We start from the raw sequence: 20,670 nt of genomic DNA, 5'->3' as shown, positions 1-20,670 counted from the left end.
TTTTAAACAGCCCATCCATGAGGTGCCAAACCTTGCTTGAGTTTGCATATGATGCATATTTTGCATATGAAAGCGTATCACTGATCGCGGTGCGCGCACTCATGTGAAGTTGTAAGGCACACAGACAGACAGTGTCTGGCGTCTCTAAAACCTGCCGCAAATTTTTCGCTTCCCGCCTTGAGTGATCTGCAATGTTGTATCTCTCCCTGTGCTTGCGGCACATTTCGACCAGTGTTCCGTCTGGGTACTCCACGTAACAGTAACCATCTGCTTAACGGTTAACCGTTGATACTGTTTATACCGTTAATGCCTTTGACCCGCCTTCAGGCGCCGTGCTCCGACGTATTGGCCATCGCGTCTCCATGACGCTGAGCATGTGCTCGCTGGGCCTGTACTTCGTCGTGTACTCACAGCTGGTCGACCCGTGGTACGGCCTTATCGTGGAGCCCCTGGCCGGTGAGCGTCGCACACGGCCGGTCTGGCTGGCGGTAGCGATGCGAGTCGAGCTCATGGGGTTGTCAGGAAGCTGACAGACAGGCTCAGGTGGTGGAGGTGTGACGCTTGTTAGTCGCTGGTCGTGAAACAAATGCAACGTATTCATGCCGATGTGGGAAGGGCGCCGGTTTGAAACGTATGAGTGCCTTCTGTGCATCACGTACTTCCGTTTTGATCATTTGAACATTTGGCGAGTGGTCTACAATTTCTTTACATCGTCATGTATCACTCGCAGGATCCCTCCACTAGCCGTTTTAGTTATGCACCAGGGCATCTGCCCTTTCGGCTCAGTCCACAGTCACCAGCTCTTTCCACCCAGGCCACACTCGGTCGCCTCCGCTGTGTGCCAGTCCATCGGCGCCCGTCTGACACGACCTACGTGTTTCGGCCGGACCAGGCACGGCGTATGGCCTTCTGTACCCTGCCATCGCGTCGTACGCCTGCAGCATCGCCCCGACCGGCACATCCGTCACCACCCAGGCCATCATGGCCGCCTCCTTCGACGGACTGGGTGCGGCTATGTTGGAGAGCTGCACCGCCAATGTTGTACGCTCAATGAAAGCCCAGCCACTCGAATGATAGGCCGAAACAGTATATGAACTGTTACATGGTTCCGGCCCCTGGGTTAGTTCCGTCATATGATGCGGTCTTGCGACTGCATGCGAGCACGTCGTGTGAATTCGGTGCATATCCTTAGACGTGTATGAGCAAGATTACCATCGCACGTTGAGAAACCAATGCAACAATCAATAGGGGCGACATCATACGAAGTCCCGTGCGCCTATGACCGCTGTCGTGGACAACCTCGCGGTGTGGCGCCTGCCTTCGCGAGCACTCCATCGCGCCTCGCCACCGTACCGCCTGCCTTCGCGAGCCCTCCATCGCGCCTCGCCACCGCCTCACCTGTCTCCGTAAGCCCTCCATTACGCCTCGCCACCGTCCCGCCTGCCTCCGCGAGCGCTCCACCGCGCCTCGCCACCGTCCCGCCTGTCTTGGCGAGCGCTCCATCGCGCCTCGCCACCGCCTCACCTGTCTCCGTAAGCCCTCCATTACGCCTCGCCACCGTCCCGCCTGCCTCCACGAGCCCTCCACCGCGCCTCGCCACCGTCCCGCCTGCCTTAGCGAGCGCTCCATCGCGCCTCGCCACCGTCCCGCCTGCGCCATTCAAGCGCCCCACCAGACGGCGCTGGAACGCACCCCCTGCCGACAGGTGTCGGGGTCGGCACCCTGCTGTCGGCGTACGTGTTTTCGCGCTACGGCGGCTCGGCGACGTTCCTCTCGTTCGGCGTGGCGGCACTGGTCGTAGCAGCGCTGTACTTCCTACTCTCCGAGCTCGTGGAGCGGCTGACGGCGGCCGGTGAGTGGCGCCGCGCGGAGCAGGAGTGTGCCAAGGGCGGTGCGGGCTGCGAAGCCACGCAGCGCTCGCAGGTCGGCGGTGCCGACCGTGTGTCGGCCGCGTGAATAGGCGTTAGTTCTCGTGAAGTTTGGATGTTTTGCCGGGTGTGTGCCTGCCGTGATGGCGCCTGCATTAATGCAGCCGGTACAGCACTGGTTGGACTGGGCGAGCAGCCACCCGCTTATCGTCACAGAAGGCGGGCAAACATGTGTTTTGTCCACCCTGAAGTCCTAAGGAGGCCCCCCGAAAGCCACGATCGGTGTGATGCGCACGGTCAGAGGCAGTAATGCGGTTAGCAGGCCCGGTTACGATCAACAACGTGAAGGCCCCAGGATCCGGTACTGTCGGGAGTGAAGGCCCCAGGATCCGGTATTTTCGGGAGTGGAGGCCCCAGGATCCGATATTGTCGGGAGTGGAGGTCCCAAGATTCGGTATTGTCGGGATTGGAGGCCCCAGGATCCGGTATTATCGGAAGTGGAAGCCCCAGGATCCGGTATTGTCGGGAGTGGAGGCCCCAGGATCCGGTATTGTCGGAAGTGGAGGCCCCAGGATCCGGTATTGTTGGGGATGGAGGCCCCAGGATCCGGTATTGTCGGGAGTGGAGGCCCCAGGATCCGGTATTGTTGGGAGTGGAGGCCCCAGGATCCGGTATTGTCGGGAGTGGAGGCCCCAGGATCCGGCATTGTCGGAAGTGGAGGCCCCAGGATCCGGTATTGTCGGGAGTGGAGGCCCCAGGATCCGGTATTGTCGGGAGTGGAGGCCCCAGGATCCGGTATTGTCGGAAGTGGAGGCCGCAGGATCCGGTATTGTCGGAAGTGGAGGGGTTCACGAGCAGGCTTTCCTTTTCTTAATACACTCAATACCCGCGGTGTCGTGACCAGACCTACCTCCTATCAATGCGTAGCCAGTTGTGCCCACCCTTCATCCACAAATTATGATGGAACTTGATATTTAGGTGGGTAATGAGCTGAGCCTTGTACTGACGGTGTCTTCGTCTAAGATTGGCGCCGGGCTGCGTGGCGCCATGTTGTCCCCTGAGCGCTACTATCAGCCACACGCATTGTCCTCCGTCCTAGTAATGAGTGCCTCCTACCCTCCATCCCCAACTCGCTTCATTACGCGTTCAGCATCGGCACTGGGGCGCGCTCAAGACCGGCGTGTGACGAACTGCCTCGGTGTCTGCAGACTCCACGCTGGAGATCGCTTTCGAGGAAGAGAGACTCGCGGAAGAGGCTTCATCGCAGGCGGTCCCATCGCTAGAACACAAGCAGTCACCGACAGCCCTGCCGGCGGACGAACGGTCGTCTGCAGTCCTCCTGCCAGAGGACAGGCTGTCGCAGGCAGTCCTCCTCCCTGCCGAGCAGCCGGGATCCCCTCGGACGCTGCTCCCTCGGGTCAGCCCATCGCAACGGGCCCTGTTAGCGGAGGAGGACGTGGCGTTAGCGGAGGAGGGCGTGGTGTTGGCGGAGGAGGGCGTGGTCGACGACAGCGGTCCGCAGTGCTGAGCCAGCCGGAGTCTCCGCTAGCAGTGTCTCGATGGGGCGGCAGATTCGTGTCAGTAGGCGTAGAAAATGGGCGGGCGGCAGAGCCCCCATTAGTCATCGCAGTGCAATGTCCGTGTCGTACCTGCACAGGGAAATGATCGTGATTGTCATGGTGCAATAACGCAAGGATGTCATGCCCGCAGATTTCATAATAAAAGGTACGTCTGAGAGAACTGTGTTATGCTGAGTGGATGAGCAAATACAAGTGAATGGTTTTTTGCCAGGCTTTTGCAAGATCTTATTTTTTCCCAATTGCCTTTTTCTGTGACTCGGAGGCTCTAAACTCGTGCGGATGATCATGCATAAATAGAATAACAGTGAATACATCAGTGGGAAATGAATCAGTGACGACACAACCTCCCGATGCTGGAATATGAGATTCGTTGCGGTATGTGATACACCGGCACATGTCGTGCTCTGGTTACTGGACGGTGGACGGTTTCAGGGAGTCCCGTCAGCTATGACTGCTGTTATACAGTACTCCAGTGGGTCCCGGCACCTGTGCTTGCCACCACACTGTACTATAGTGGGTTCCGGCATTTGTGCTGGCCGCTACACCGTATTCTGCCGAGTTCCGGCACCCTGCCTGCATACACACTATGCTACACTGTACTCCGGTGGGTGCATACGCCATGCTACAATGTACCCCAGTGGGTCCCGGCACTCGTGCCTGCTGCTACACTGTACTACAGTGACCCCGGCAACCGTACCTGCCGCAACACTGCACTCCAGTGGATCCCGATACTCGTACCTGCTGCTTCACTGTGCTGCAGTGGGTCCCGACACCCGTGCCTGCTGCTACACTGTACTTCAGTGGGTCCCGGCCCCGTGCTTGCCGCTTCACTGTGCTGCAGTGGGTCCCGACACCCGTGCCTGCTGCTACACTGTACTTTAGTGGGTCCCGGCCCCGTGCTTGCCGCTTCACTGTGCTGCAGTGGGTCCCGGCATCCGTGCCTGCCGCTACACAGTACTCCAGTGGGCCCCGGCACCCGTACCTGCCGCTACACAGCACTCCAGTGGGCCCCGGCACCCGTACCTGCCGCTACACAGTACTCCAGTGGGCCCCGGCACCCGTACCTGCCGCTACACAGTACTCCAGTGGGTCCCGGCACCCGTACCTGCCGCTACACAGTACTCCAGTGGGCCCCGGCACCCGTACCTGCCGCTACACAGTACTCCAGTGGGTCCCGGCACCCGTACCTGCCGCTACACAGTACTCCAGTGGGCCCCGGCACCCGTACCTGCCGCTACACAGTACTCCAGTGGGTCCCGGCACCCGCGGCAACCTGCAGTCAGACCGACGCGTCACCTACCTCGGCCGTAGCCCGCCGCGGGCCGTCGCGATGCACACGGCGGTCGAGTCAGTGACCTCTGCCGGCGCTGCAGCCGGCGAGCCGGCCCGGCAGCGCAGTGTTGGCGGCGCGCCGGCCTCTTGCAGCCGTCGTCTGGTGATGCGCGCGGCATGTACAGGCGTGTGATGCTCACCAGAGGCTTCCCCAGGTGCAGGCTGGTGCCGAACTGGCTGGCCGGCTTCGCGCTGCTCTACTTCGTCCTGACGCTAGCTTCCATGAGAAGGCGGCCGCGTGCTGCACCCGCCGACAGGTAGGCGAGTGTCTGCGTCTTTTTCTGTGAGGCAATACATGAAAGGTATTGCTTCATACCTTATAAAGGTATCGAGCAATACCTTTCATGCATTGTCCCGCAATTCCATGTCATTGCAAATCATGCAAATACCATATAAAGGTATGGTTCCATAAAAAGGCTGGTCCCAAGCAGAGGGCAAATCGCTGTGGAAAAATGGAGTGGTCCGAGTCCCAGCAGCCCATGGCCCGGGGCGGGGGGGGGGGGGGGGTAGTTCAGCATGATAGGTTCCACATTTTAGGCCACATCCGTTTTGAACCACTTTGGTTGGAGAGATGGTTTGGTCACGATTTTAGAAACAACTAGAAGTAGAGGTCATTTTGTGTGCATCCAAAGGGCAGAAGTACAGCGGCCTACAGCTCAAGCGATCATGGCAGCTGCACGGTCTTGTCTACAGCGTTCGATTGCTGTAAAGCGATTTCGGCAACAATGCCACGTGCATTGAAAACGCTTCCAAGCCTATTCGAAGCGCGCATTCGAAACGGCCCATAAGCGACTAGAGATATCCTGAGGGGGATAAACAGAGGGACCTAAGCGGTCACCGCGACGCCTGAACGGTCAATGAGCTCCTTATTAGCTCGGAGGTCCCCTTAGTGTCAAGGAGGGACTTTAACAGGCCCAATGTATCACTGGTAGTTATACAAGCGCTGAGCAGCCATAATATCTTTGGCCGCTAAAAACAGCCCTTGAAAGTACCAGGGGAGCCCGGGACGGCCAGACTGAGCCCATTCAGAGAAGGCTTATCCAGAGACTTCACAGCCAGATACATATTGGCACTGATGGCTTTGTTTACCAACTATCTTTTTTATCCATATAAGCGGCACTGTCTGGCTATTTGTTCTGGCGACGAAACGTTCTTAGCTCGTCGCATCAGCTAGCCAATTTCTGTTCGTACAGCGCGAGCCGAAAAAATCCCCTCCCCTTGGAGCTCCTGGACCACCGGAACTCGGAGTTCGAGCCCACCAGACCTCGACGGTGCTTCGGGGGCGACGTGCCCACAGGATCCCCAGTCATGGTCTTTATATTCTGCGTCTAAGTAATCTGTATTTAAAGTTGGCTAAAGCGATACAGCCTTATACTGCAGGCAAGATTTCACCCATGACTGCACACACGGTTTCCGGACTCAAACGGAAAAACCCAGCTTGCAGCAGCCCTACACTTCATGCAAGATTGTACCCATGGCTGCACACGCGGTTTTCGGACACAAACGAAGAAACTCACCGCACTGTTTTGCCCGTTTCGTATACTGTTGACATGTCATCGTCTGTGGGGATGTATCACTGACTTGGCCAGCAGGCCCCTGGCTCCCGGAGGACTGCATCCCCGCTGCCGGCCGGACATGCAGGTCAACCCGCTGCCCCCGATGGCGGAAGACGACATGACGATGATCAAGGACCTCTTTACGTACCTGACCCAGCCGAACAGCGCCGCCTGCCAGAAGGTGGCCCGATTCGGTGGAAAGGCCGTAAGTGACGTCCACTGTACAGCGTCTCGGCCCTCGTAAATGACGTCCATTGTACAGCGTCTCGGCCCTCGTTCCTTCCGGTCCGAGCAGATCGTCTTCGTCCACTAATCTGACCGAACTCTCTGGCCCCCCTACCGCTGGTCCGCGTTCGCCTTCCGGTTTTTACGTCAATCGATCTTACATGCTTGATGTTAATGTATCGATTATGTTCATGAATTCGGCATAGGCTGTCATCAGGCAATCTGATCAGCGAAGAACAAGCGCTAACCCTTAAGGCTGTACGAATTGAGCGGACTGAAGTGTATATATGCGTTGCAGTACCAGACACACGAAGTGAGCGGAAGATCAGTGTAACAAGGGGCATGTGGATCATGCCGATGTCGGATGTTGGTACCATCACGCCGCAGCGGTATTTGTAACGTGTCTGTGTTTTTTTTTTCCGGAAGCATCCGCGACTTCTTCGCCCCCCTCCCTCGGCACACCGTCGTGACTCAGGTGTTCGCACTTTTCCCGTCAGATGCTGCGCATTGAGGACCACGTGCCGATTATGGACGGTCAGAAGTACATCTGCATGGATCCCGAGCTCAGCCTCCACACGACCGATGACTGCCTGGTCTACTCGTTCGGCATCAGCACCGACTGGTCCTTCGACTGGGAGATGGAGGGCTTCGGCTGCACCGTGTTCGCCTTCGACCCGTCCATCAACGCCAGCAGCACCGACTGGCAGCAGGGCGCCATCTCGTTCCTGCAGTACGGCGTCGGCGCCTGGGACCACGTTAGCGACGAGGGCTGGCAGATCCGCACGCTCGACACGATCGTCGAGTTCCTCCAGCACTCCGAGCGCAGCATCCACTACCTGAAGATGGACGTGGAGTTCACCGAGTTTGAGGTGCTGCGCCAGCAGGTCATTCGTGGCCAGCAGTCGCCGCTGTTCCGGAACGTGCAGCAGCTGGGCGTGGAGCTTCATATCACCTCCTTCCTGCCTGTGTGGGAGCATGTGACCTTCTACCGGGAGGCATACAAGACGTTTCTGGCGCTTCAGGACATGGGCTTTTACCCCTTCTCATACGAGGAGAACTTCTCGCTGGAGCCGGACGTGGACGTGCCGGGTTTGGATGACAAGCTTATGTCCGCTATGGAAGTGGTGTGGCTGAAAACACAGTGCATCGGTCCAGACGGCCGCGCCCTTACCGGAGCCGGTCAGTGAGAGCGTGGTTAGTCGGAGGGCCATGGCGTTTGGCCGCCACTTACGTCACGTGGTGCGGACACGGGCTACCTAGTCGCATAGTGTCACACGGGGGTTTTCATGCGCTTTTGGGTATGTGAATCGACCAGTTTGTTCGTACGCGTGGCTTCTGCACATCTTCAGGCTTCCCGGGCCGATCGAGGGCGTGGACGAGCATGATAAACCCATGCCTACCCGGCTTCGTCCCAGGACTGAACTGTACGGACTCGACCTACTCTGCATTCAAACCAGGGGGTCCGGTCCCAAGACTATGGCGATGCCCCAACCCCAGTTGTCTACGGAGTGACGCTCCTGGGATTCAGTCAACACGTTTTCTGCAGAAGTTGGGCGCTTTGCGCACGGTCACTACGCAAAGTAAGCGTGCTGAACGTACATTCCGCGTGCTTCCGCCGCTATCCGCACCATTCGTTCAGTTACCGCGCCTTGCGGGCATGTTTCCACAGAGAAAAACGACTGACGCCAAGGGCTCCGGCTGTCGTTCCGGAGCGGGGCCGACACTGTTCGAAATACACATAATGCTAGTCTCACGTACGAGTGACACACGTATTGGGCTCCGGCCAGGATCTCGGTCGCGGTCAGTTTGCACCAAAGACGCCGCACTCCTCCATACAAGGTGACATTTAAACTGCAGACGTCGGTGCCATGACCTCGTATGGCGTGTTAAACATGCATGGTGTCATTCGGCCAGCATACCATGGATCGGGTAAAGTTACTGGACAGTACGGATCAGTGCGATGGTGGTTCGTGGCCAGTTTGTCACTCAGCGTGGTCTGCGATTCTATCGCCACTCGAGAAAACAGTTCATCTGACTGAATGTAGATAACATATAACTTGCTTCATTCCTGTGCGGCAGAATCCATTGTGGAGTCACATGCGGCTGTGAAAGCTTTAGGAAGCAGTTTGTAGAAGATTTCAGGCTGACGCTATTTCGAACGACTGATCGTCACTCCAGCAAACGTGGTGCAAGCCTCGATTGGTTCATTCTATATCAAAACATAAAGATGCGCATGCATTGCGGATGTTTCTTGATGTACGTGAAGTTAGCGATTTATTCAGCGATTTATACAGCGACGAACGCTGATTTCTCTGTCAAAGTGTCTCAACGTCGATTGTGACATGAGAACACCAAAAGTGAACGTTATTTTGCAATAGCATGCGACCTTCAAGGTCAAAAGCCAGGTCAAAAGACGGGGAACTCGATATCACCCAAAAATTACCGGCTGACTTTCAGCTTGCAGATGTCAGAGTATTCACCACAGGAAGACCTAGCGTCCGTCAGAAAACATAACCTAACAAGGTCATGCTTCAAGGTTAAACACGGACTCAAAGGACGGGGAACTCAATATCACCAAAAAATTACGAGCCGATTTGAAAACTACAAGCATCAAAACATTCACAAGCGCAAAAGCTAGCGTCCCTCACAAAGCCCTGACATCTCAAGGTCACCTTTCAAGGTCAAACGCGGGCTCAAAGGATGGGGAACTCGATGTGACCAAAAAGTTACCGGCCGGATTTCAACCTGCAAACATCAGAATATTCACCAAAAAAACCTAGTGTCCCCCAAAAAGTCCGGGTATCTCAAAATAGCTCTTCAAGGTCAAACACGGGCTAAAGGCCGGGTAACTCGATATCACGCAAAAATTACTGGCAGATTTTCAACTTGCAAAGCTCAGAGCGTTCACTACAGATAGAACTAGCGTCCGTGACAAGCTCCTGGCCTCTCAAGGTTCTTCTTTAGGGTGGGACACGGCCTCAAAGAAGGCAGAGCCTTATATCACCCACAATATACTGGCTGATACTAAGCTCCTAACTGTCAAAATATTCACCACAAAAAACTAGCGTCCGTCAAAAAGTCCTGACCGCTCAAGGTCATCCTTCAAGGCCAAACGCAGACTCAGAGACCATGGAACTCAATATCATCCAATCATCAAAAAATTACCGTCCAATTTTAAACATGCGAATGCCAGAATATTCAGCACAAAACAAATAGCGTCCGTGAACAAGTCTTGACCTCTCATGGCCATTCTTCAAGGTCAAACGTGGTCTCAAAGCACAGAAAAGTCTGTATCACATAAAATTCCCGGCCGATTTTAAACTTTCAACTCTCAGAATACGCACCACGAGAAGAAATAGCGCCCGCGAAAAATTCCTGGCCTCTCCAAGTCATTCTTCAAGATGAAACGCGGACTCAAAAGACAGGAAAATGCATATCACCCAAAAATTACCGGCAGATTTTCAACCCGCAATTGCCAGAATACTCACCTCAGATAGAACCAGCGTCCGTCAAAAAGTTCTGATCTCTCAAGGCCATTCTTCGTATTCAGAAGCGAGCTCAAAGGACGAGGAATTCCATTTCACCCGAAATTACCAGCCGATTTTAAGCCAGCCGCTGTCAGAATCTTCACCACAGAAAGTATTAGCGTCCGTGAAAAAGTCCTGGCCTCTCAAAGTCACTTTCTGAAGGCCATTTTTCAAGTTGAAACGCAGGCTCAAATGACGGGTAAGCTCCACATCACCCAAAAATTACCGGCCGACTAAAGATTGCAAACACTAGAGTATCCACCTAAAAAATTGACCTTGAAAGACTACTAAAATATTAACGCTGAGGGGTGACCTTGAAAGGTCACCTCCCTCAAGAATGAGAGGTCACGCTCTTTCCGTGGTGAACATTCTGATGTTTGTAAGTTGAAAAACGGCCAGTAATTTTTGGGTGATAGCGACCTCCCCGTCTTTTCAGCCCATGTTCGGTCTTAAAGGGTGACCTGGAGAGGTCAGGTTTTTTTTCTGATGGACGCTAGTTCTTTCTGTGGTGAATGTTCTGACTTCTGTAAGTTGAAAATCGGCCGGTACCTTTTGAGTGATAATGAGTTTCCCGTCTTTTGAGTCAGCGTTTTACCTTGAAGAGTGACCTTAAGATGTCAGGACTTTTTGACGGCCGCTAGCTCCTGCACTTGTGAATATTTTGATGCTTGTAGTTTTCCAACCGGCCGGTGATTTTTGGATGATTTGCAGCTAACCATCTTTGAATCGGTGTTTGACCTTGAATAATGACCTTGAGAGGTTGGGGCTTTTTTGAAGGACGCTGGTTTTTTCTGTGGTTGATATTCTGATGCTTGTAAGTTGAAAACCGACCAATACTTTTCGGTGATGTCAAGTTCCCCATCCTTTGACCTTGTGTTTGACCTTAAAGGGTGGCCTTGAGAGGTCAGGACTTTCTAGCGGACGTTGCCTTTTCTGTGGTAAATATTCTGATGTTGATAAGTTGAAAATCAGCAGGTAATTTCTGTGTGATATCGAGTTTCCCGTCCTTAAAGCCGGCGTTTGACCTTGAAAGATGATTTTAAGAGGTCTGGACTTTCTACGGGACGTTAGCTCTTGCGCTTGTAAATATTTTTTATGCGTGTAGTTTTCAAATCGGCCGGTAATTTTTGGTTGATTTCGAGTTCCCCGTCCTTTGTGTCTGCGTTTGACCTTGAAGGATGCCCATGAGAGGTCAAGACTTTTTCACGGACGCTAGTTATCTCTGCGGTGAATATTTTGACGCTTATAAGTTAAAAATCGGCCGTAATTTTTAAGCGATATCAAATTCCCTGTCTTTTAAGCTCGTGCTTGACCTGAAAGGGGTGATCTTGAGACATCAGGTTTTTCTGACGGACCCTAGTTCTTTCTGTGCTAAATATTCAGACATTTGCAAGTTGAAAATCGGACGGTAATTTTTGGGTGATATCGAGTTCCCCGCCGTTTGAGCCTGCGTTTGACCTTGAAGAATGGCCTTGAGAGGTCAGGACTTTTTGACGTACGCTAGCTTTTGCGCGTGCCAATATTTTGATGCTTATAGTTTTCAAATCAGCCGGTAGTTTTTGGATGATATCGAGCTCCCCGTCCTTCGAGTCCGCGTTTGACATTGAAGGATGACCTTGAGAGATCAGGACTTGTTGACGAACGCTAGTTTTGTATGCGGTTTATAGTCTAATGTTTGTAACTTGAAAATCAGCCGGATATTTTTGGTGATTTCGAGTTCCCCGTCCTTTGAGCCCGTGTTTGACCTTGAAAAGTGTCGTTGAGAGGTTATGACTCCCTGACGGACGCTAGTTTTTTGTTGTTGGTATTCTGACAGTTACAAGCTGAAAATCGGCCGGTAAATTTTAAGTGATATCGAGTTCTCCGTCCTTTAAGCCCTTGGTTGTCTTTGAAGGGTAATCTTCAAATATCATGAATTTTTGACGGACGCGGACGGACTCTTGCGCTTGTGAATTTCTTTATGCATATAGTTTTCAAATCGGCCGTTAATTTTTGGTAGATATCAAGTTCTTTTTCCTTTGAGCCCGCGTTTGACCTCGAAGGGTGACCTTGAGAGGTTAGGACTTCCTGACGAAGACTAGTTCTTTCTGTGTTTCTGTGGTGAATATTCTGACACATGCAAGCTAAAAATCTGGCGGTAATTTTTGGGTGATATCGAGCTCCCCGTCCTTTGACTCAGCTTTTGGCCTCAAGGGTCACATGCTGTTTCAAAAAAGGGTAATTTTTCGTGTTCTCATGCCAGAATTGACCCTGCAACATTTTTCAGAGAAATCGAACTCGTCGCTGAATAAATTGCTGAATAAATCGCTAACTTCACGGACATTTAAACTGGTGGAGTGGACGAGTCTCATGCAGCAGGCAAGCAACATTTGGAACCTAAATTATGTTTTTCATCGTTAATGCAGATAACAAATTAATGCGGTCATCACCAGCTTTTAAAGGAAGTTCAGAAACCAAACAAGCTTATGCACACCAGTCAAAATTTAAAAACGCAATTCAGCGCTGTTTCCTATGGTAGCAACCGTGCGATGACTCCCTCATAAACTCACTTCCAGCGACATGGATCCGGCACCACTACAGCGTCACAGCCGTCGACCTTAGGACCACAGGTCGTAGAGACCACCGACTGGCTAGGTTTATTCTGCTGGTAATCAGTTAAAACATCTCAAAACACATGCCAGCGCATGGAATGGACATGCAGCATACGTGAACGCGCCCACACACACACACACACACACACGTGTTTCTGCTATATTGAGTCCATGACATCCCGGTCGCCGCACCTGTTCTTCAGCCACGCCACCTCGATGGACCGCGGCACCGGCGTCTCCAGGCCCGGGATGGCCTCGCGCTCGGGCAGCACAAGGTTCGGGTCGGAGGAGAACAGGTAGAACCCCAACTGCTGCAGCTTCAGCATCGTCCTGTACAAAGTCCGGTAGAAGCTGGCGTGCTCCATGACGGGGGTGAACGCACCAATGTGCAGCTCCACACCCAGCTGCAGCACGTTCTTGAACAGGGTCGACTCACGCATCCGTCCCACCTGCTGCTCCAACACGCCGTACTCTGTGTACTCCACGTCGATTTTCAGGTAGTGGATGGCTCGCTGCGCATGTCCCAGGCGCCCCACCATGAAGTCAAGCGTTCGGAACTGTGCGCCACCGGTCTCAACGTAGTCCAACTTCCCGATGCCGTACTTGAAGAGCGTGATGGTGCCACCCTGGCTGCCGGACTTGGTGCTGATGAACGGGTCGAAGGCATAGACGGTGCAGCCAAACCTCTCCATGTCCCACTCGAAGGTCCAGTCGGAGGCGATGCCGAATGAGTAGACCAGGCAGTGGTCGGTGCTGAGGAGACCGTACTGCTCGTCCAGGCAGACGTACTTTTGCCCGTCAGAGATGGCCACGCCTTCAGAGTTGGTCAGCTGGGAGCAAGGAACGTCTCGATTAGATTCCAGACGAGATTGACCAGACTGATACACACTTTAAAATGGGCCAGTACTAATGTTCCCGCATAATGTGTTGATAAGACACATCTCAGCAAGCAAGATAACTGCTGAATCGGAAACCCCCCAAAACAAAAACATTCCGACTAGCATATCTGAGAATGCTTCGAGCGTCGACAGGCATCATACAGGGGCGCAGATATCCGACCACCACAAGAGAAAACCTGGCCGAGTCTGCGCGCTCGACCCGGGTTTTCTGAATAACAAATGTGTACGAAACGGTAGGCACTCACTGCATCCCCTCCGAAGCGGGCGATTTTGCGGCACGTGCCCCTGCTGGGCCTGGTGAGGTACGTGAAAAGGTTCGTGACCATGGTGCGATTGTCGTGAGGCATCGGCGGCAGGACGTTCGCTTGTGTTGCTGCACGGCAGGCTGGCTGGGGATCCCTGTGGGACAGGGAGGGGGGGGGGGGGGGTCGACCGGTCAGGGGACACATCATAGTAAAGTATTCCATGTTGGCAGTGTGTCTCCTGATGCTGCAGCCGAATAACAGTTACCAGTCCGTCGGCGTTCATCTCAAAAGTTGAGAACGCTTTTCATCATAACCAGTTTGAGCAAATCATTTTACCAATGACCACGTGTTTTGAAGCCTCAAGAATACAAGTGTCACATATTGCCTTGTCTTCGAAACTTCAGATGGCCACAAGTCCCATGAATTCTGTGGTGGCCCAATAACTGAATGGATTGTCATTCTTTTCTAGCCTTTCGTGATTTATTCACATATACACAGATCTGTTTATGTCTAATATCGTATTACCACGTCCAATAATCCTGATGGAGAGTATGTGAAGCCCGATGGCGGAACAAAAAGAAAACATTTAACATCAAACCTGAACATGAAACATTAGTGCACCGGGCAGCGGGTGACTACATGTGAATTGTACGCCGGTGCACCGAAGGCGTCAGATACGCATGACATGAATATATATTGCAGTCACATCATGCTCGTACTTATCACTAACCCTCAGCCTGATATGGGGTCCATCTGGCCCACCATAAAGTTTCCTGGGAATAAGTCTCCGGCATGCTGTGCAGTGGGGCCCAAAATCCCCAGTAATCTGCCAGACATCCATTGCGCGTATTTAACAACAAACGTGTCCCTAACATTTCTAGTTTCGGGACAAAAGTGATTCATGAGGACGCTGCACGGCAAGTTACGGCCTGCGCGGGCGCCGGGAGGCAATCGATGATGCCGTGGAACGCGATCGGCAGGGTAACATTGCTACATGAAAGGGAATGTTCCACATTTGAAGATATTGAAGCAGGCATCACGTACGATGAAATAACTTCACGTATAGCTATTGGTATGCTTTAAGTGACGAAGACTGCTCTATACAATACAACTTCTCTCTTTAATAAAAAGCTCCTCAATGCGTCATTGTATGGGTCATCGTGCATTGGAAAACATTGACTGAAAGCCAGTTGACGACCGTTATGTCCGGAAATCGTGCTCACAAACGCCAGATATAAACGACTTAACGATTATTGTTTTTGCCTTGATCACCGTCTGGCCAATGGCATGGCGCAATTTGAATGACATTATTATGGCTTCATGAATGCCTGGGTGACCTTAAAATAGTCTGCACAAACTGGTCTGCACATTTTTTGGGGGGCGTGTAGCTTAGAAACTAGGGAGGTTTAGACCTGAAGGACAGGGCTGTGAACTGCCCTGAATGACCTTCAAGATGGCCATTTCAGTTCGTACCCCTACACAAATGTGTAGCACTCCCTTAACGAAGCCATTCATCATAAATGTATGGCTAGAACACACAAAAGCCCGCCATTGCGCTAAAAAAATGAACAAGGAAAACACCTGTTAAGTTTTGTTTGCGTCACTACAATCATGGCCTTGTACACATGAGCGTATAGAGCATGTAAAGCTGAATAAGTTCGATTTTCGGGAAAATGTGGCCTTCGCCCTGATATACTGTGCTCATTATTAACATAGCGACATGGAGCACATTAACAATAGCAAGATCTCGCTGAGACAAATGCGCCGGTGTTTTTCCTCTAACCTCTGTCTTTCTTATTTTGAAACGGCAGAGAGAGGAATCGCATCGATCCACCTATTAGCCCGCATCACGTGGGCTGATAAGCGGGCAATTACAACTAAGTCATATTTCCTATCAATGAATTAGATAATGCGGTAATTCAAAGGCTATGAAAACCAGCCAATCAGGAAGAACAGCGAGGGTTAAGCTACCAGCTGATGCTAGTGCTGCTAAAAAGCAGAGTGTAAAGATAAAATTTTATCATTTATTGAAGCACTATAGCATCAGCTCAACATGGCTTCCGGATCCCACTTACGTTCGCTTCGTCGCTCGTCTGATTCCAAAGTGCATGGCACTAGCCGCCAGCTGTTTGTGAACACTGTTTGTTTTAGTTCATGTAGCCGTAGTAACTCATAAGCGATGCAGCACGTACCAGCGCAAAATAATCAACTAGCCTGGAAGCCATCGCAGTGCTCACCTTTCGTCTTCTGCGGCACGGAGATACACTCGCTTGGCGATCAGGGGCAGGCCGCCGACCAGCAGCAGGCTGACCAGTAGCAACCGTACACAGGCCCGCCTCAGAACAGACCCTGCCGCGCCTGGCCGGCCGGGCGGAGACGGTTGCTGGCCCGGCATCGCCGGCCGGCCGCCCCCTGCCGACTCAACACTGTACACCGCCGCTCAGACGCGTACACCGCTGCAAGCGGCGCCGCCCGCGAGGTCATCGCACCTAAGAGAGCTATCTGCCTGTGCCGAGCAGCCGCTGCCGGCCGCGGAGGACGTCCACGGGCATGCGTGCCACAGGCTGGCATGTGGAAGCGGGAGACAGGGGGAGATGGCGAGAACCATGGCTATGCCCCGTGTAACTGCAGAGGCCTTCCACTATGTGCGTTAGCGGCTAGGCTCCGGCACTGGCCAAAGGTCACCCAAGGATCTCTGGATCGTTGAATATCTTTCTGGACGAAATATGCGCATGTGCGAATCCATGACAGTGCTGGGTCCGTGGACAGCTCATAGGTCACGAGAAAGCTATGAACCCGAGATGTTTACAGGCTGTTCCCGATACGTTCAGGAAACAAATATGCCTTGTGAGGGGAAAACACCATACAAATAAGCGTGTAAAAAGCCGTGGGAGAAAACCCGGTTAAGAAAAACTGCGCATGGCAAAATGGTATTAGCAAAACTTTGTACGCGAAACGTGATTTAATATCACAAGCTTACAATATTGTGAATAATGGGATTATCGGCGAAGAATATTTACGTGGATAAACATCACCAGGGAAAAAGATCCGCTATGAAAAAGTGTCGGCACAATCTGGTCTCACTCGTTCCGAACCGAATTTAACTTTCGCAACGAAACCGTCGGGACCGAACAAGACCAAAGCAAAAATATAAAACCGTGCTAAATGAGGCCTTATCAAACCGAACCAGACAAGCGCGCACCGAGCAGGATACAGGAAACCTTACTACGTCCCAGCACGATTACAACCAACCAAGCTGGGCCGAACGTAACATAGACGAAGCCAGACATGATAAGCTCATAAAAGCTTAGGACTTCATGTGTTGCGATAAGCAGTGGCGACAGTTTCCAAAAGCGTTTGGGTTCTTAAGCTTCCGACGGTAATTGAAAACTGTGCGAGCCAATTATTCCCATTTAATCCCACAAACCTAATGGAAAAAACTAAAGGTTTTGTTACCCACACCCAGTGGGAGATCTACAGAGGGGTGGGGGAGGAGCATGGGGCCATGACTCCCTTAGGCTCCGAAGGGTAACGTGACCAGCCGATCGGATACATGAAAAAGAAGAAGAAAAACTACGACAAACATAAAATTGGACGGCTTTGGGCCTTCAGGTGACCAACAACAGACACGAGCAAAATGGAATGGCCCATAAGCATACAAAGATGATTCTTCACTGATCGAGAAGGTAATGATTGAGAAGGATTTAAGGCTCGCTACGCTGTCCAGAGGCCTTACTCTGTTACTGGGGACTCTGAATATGCACTCGCTGGGTTGATCCGATCGCTGAGGAGCCTTCCTCGCTGCCCTTAACTTTTTTGGCACTTGATCGGGGAGCCCACGCTGTTGTTGGGGCTTGCATGCTTACCTGTCGGGACAGTCTTGATCGATCAGGAGCTTCCCACGGATTCTTCCTCAATTGGCCCGAAAGACTCTATGTGCTAATGCCGGGAGCCTCCAAATGTTAACCTGCCTGGGTGTCATCGGCGTCTCAGAGGCCCTTCACAATGGTCTTGAGTTCTTTCCACTTGCTTGGGGGGGGGGGGGGGACGGGGCGGTCACGATGCTGCTTGGGTCAATATAAATCAACATACCAAGGGGTTCGATGCTCCGGTTCCCTCTGCATTGGTTTAGGGCTTTTTCCATTTCATCTTGTTTGCGGAGGACCCTTCCCTGTTGTCAGGGCACTGTCTGAACTTCGCGGGTACTATTGATCGCACAGAGACCCGCCACATTGGTCGTGGGCATTTAATAGTTGTTCGGATGTCGCAACGCTGTTGCCGGTGGCCCTATACGGTAATCTTTCAAGGTCGTCTTGGTCGCTGAAGGGCATTAATCACAAACATTCAACACTGATCTTAGCTTTTTCCGTTTGCTTGGAGGGCTTTGCGCTCTGGCCATTACCCTACCTGCCGAGACCCCCGATCGTTCTAAAGCCTACCAGTTGGTCCTGGACCTTTCTCGTTTGTTGCTCGGAGGACCCTACGCTGATGAAGGGAGCCTCTTCGCTGACCTGCCGCGGCGCCCTCGATTGCTCGATCGCTCAGGTGCCGTCTCTATTGGCATTGGTCTTTCTTATTTTATCGGAGAGCCTACGCTGTTGAGGGGACCTAACTGTAAAATGCCTTCCCCCTGACTAAATCCTAGATCCGTCACTGTTTGCAGGCCTTCCCGAAAAATATGCGAATTTGGGCGTCTGACTCCAGAAACATATTCATGACCTTGGAGGGCCAGCGTCACCGTCTTTCCCAAGTGCCGAGCCGATCTAATGGATTGATAAGAAGACCGTACATAAGCACCTGTAAGCCCCATTTCCGTCCCCTATCTAAAGTATATCTTCGAATATGTCACTTTTTCGAGAGGAACCTTTAGTCAGATATAGCTAATTTGAATAAATCTTCTTCTTGTCTCAGCGGGCCCTCTGATCGGGGCGTTCTCTGGGCCTGAAGGGACGTCCTTTGTTTTTCATAGGGCTTCCATACATCTGGTCGGCCTTTTTGATCATCTGATGCCTTTTACCGACCAGAAACGCCCAACATTTGGCCATCTGGGGCCTCCAACCGGCACACACTGTCTTTTGCGGACGTGAACAAACCTGTCCTTCATTTGACGGGATGACATTGCCTCGGTCATCTAGATATGCTTGTATTTGGTATGCTTCGGTTACAAATATGTTTTCGACGCTAAGGAGATGGCAAAAGGCGGCTCCCCACTAGTCACTCTGCAGTGATGTAGCTAAGGGGGAGGGGAGGGGGGCACAGCGGCCATTAAGTTTGCGCCAGAGCCAAGAGCCTAGACGTGAACACGACATGGTGATCAGTTTCGGAGGAATTTGGCACAAGTGCGCAGGACCTTTGGAGATAACTTCATATTCATCCCCCTTCCTTGATATTTATTGGGTACGGCTAGTCTTCCAATTTCTCTGGACTCCTCTGGAGTATTTTAATGGTTTTCTGAAAGTATCAAAACGGATGATGTTATTGGGAATATTTGACAATTACTCAAATCTGGCGCACTATTGTCGTTTTTCCAGCGATACTCGTCGTAAATAGCGTATTAGCGTGCTTGCGGGAAATGTGCACGGGGTCTTTGCATTTTGGTCATGGCCAGTTTGCTGAAGCGTTCACCAGCAGCCAATACGACAAACGAGTTAGTCAGATGGGCATAAACTATTCTTTAATAGTAACGGGGAACTATTTGTATTATCAAAAGATGATAAAACTTGCCCCATGGACTGAACTATTTGAGAAGCCTTGTCCGAACTGTACTTGAAAAGTTCAGTTTGGTTTGTGGAATCGTCCGGGTCAATCTCACTGTGACAGTGATTTGGTAGGAATAGGATCTTTGCTGCCATTTGTGTAATTACTGGTGGGATGGAGTGGGACCTCCACTTTTCACCTGTCATTTTGTCTGCACCAAGTTACACATGGCTGCATGCTAGTCATGGTTTCCCTTTTAAAGCATCAGTCTCAGGTTGACCTGTCCCTCTATAATTGAGTTGCCACCCAGGCTTTGGTTATTCCCAATGTCAGTGGCATTGTTACACATTGTCTGTGATGCAGATATATGTATTTTGCTTTGTTAGGAAATATAACATTTAATTGGAATGGTACACTCCAGGTGCATATCCATCCAAGCTGAAATCTGGTTCCCTTGCATGACCAATTATGACCACAATAAAAATGACAGCATGACAAGTATTGGCAGTTATATTAACAACTAGGCTTATTGTACATAACTGAAGCTCTAATGAAGCCCTATTAGGCACATCATGGTGTTTTCTTATGCCATGATAATGGATGCTTTTTTTCCCAAATCCACATGACTTTGCCACATACTCTGCATCAAGGAATAGGCTGTTACCTGATCCGACATGCTAATGGGGCTCTGAGATGTTGCTTGGCTGTTTGACCATGGTACCCACTGTTCATGGCAAATGGAAAGGGTTATCCCTTGTCAGGCATAAATACAATTTTGAGCTACTTATGCCCAGGCAATCTTAAGCATTAATCCACACATACATCCTCAAATTTTCATCAATTCTAGAAACTGCTGTGTGTGTCCAATGGTACTTCCAAACAACCAGAGTGGCGCTTAGCGTGAGGTGTAAAAAATGTAGCTAGCATGATGATGAGCTCGTTTTTTCAAAGGGCTGAGATTCCTTCTCCATGAAAAGAATGATTATTGTGGTGAGTGGTCTCTGGTCTGATCTGATAAAAAACAGGCAATTTTAAAACTGTTCTGCCTCTGCTCTGTTCATGTGTTGGTTTTTGTCTGTGGCAGCTGTATGCTGCAATTCATGTTACGTTAATTTTGATCAGATCTTTGCAGCTGCTGATCATTCCTACC

The 20,670-nt window shown here is 51.6% G+C and overlaps 1 protein-coding gene and 1 pseudogene across 1 annotated transcript; both read left to right on the top strand.

Annotated features, from left to right (window-relative positions):
• Nucleotides 1-3,511, top strand: part of LOC119107557 (uncharacterized) — a 17,709-nt pseudogene extending 14,198 nt beyond the window's left edge.
• A 2,904-nt stretch (nt 3,512-6,415) lies between these two features.
• LOC119107288 (uncharacterized) lies at nt 6,416-7,748 on the top strand. Its single transcript, XM_037230708.1, has 2 exons — nt 6,416-6,541; nt 7,059-7,748. The coding sequence occupies exons 1-2, from the start codon at nt 6,416-6,418 to the stop codon at nt 7,746-7,748; spliced, it is 816 nt and encodes a 271-aa protein (XP_037086603.1).
• Nucleotides 7,749-20,670: the final 12,922 nt, after the last annotated feature.

Source organism: Pollicipes pollicipes, unplaced genomic scaffold (assembly GCF_011947565.3).
Source record: "Pollicipes pollicipes isolate AB1234 unplaced genomic scaffold, Ppol_2.1 Scaffold_6686;HRSCAF=7923_pilon_pilon_pilon, whole genome shotgun sequence".
Lineage (NCBI taxonomy): Eukaryota > Metazoa > Arthropoda > Thecostraca > Pollicipedomorpha > Pollicipedidae > Pollicipes > Pollicipes pollicipes.
This window is presented reverse-complemented; position numbering and strand designations above follow the sequence as displayed.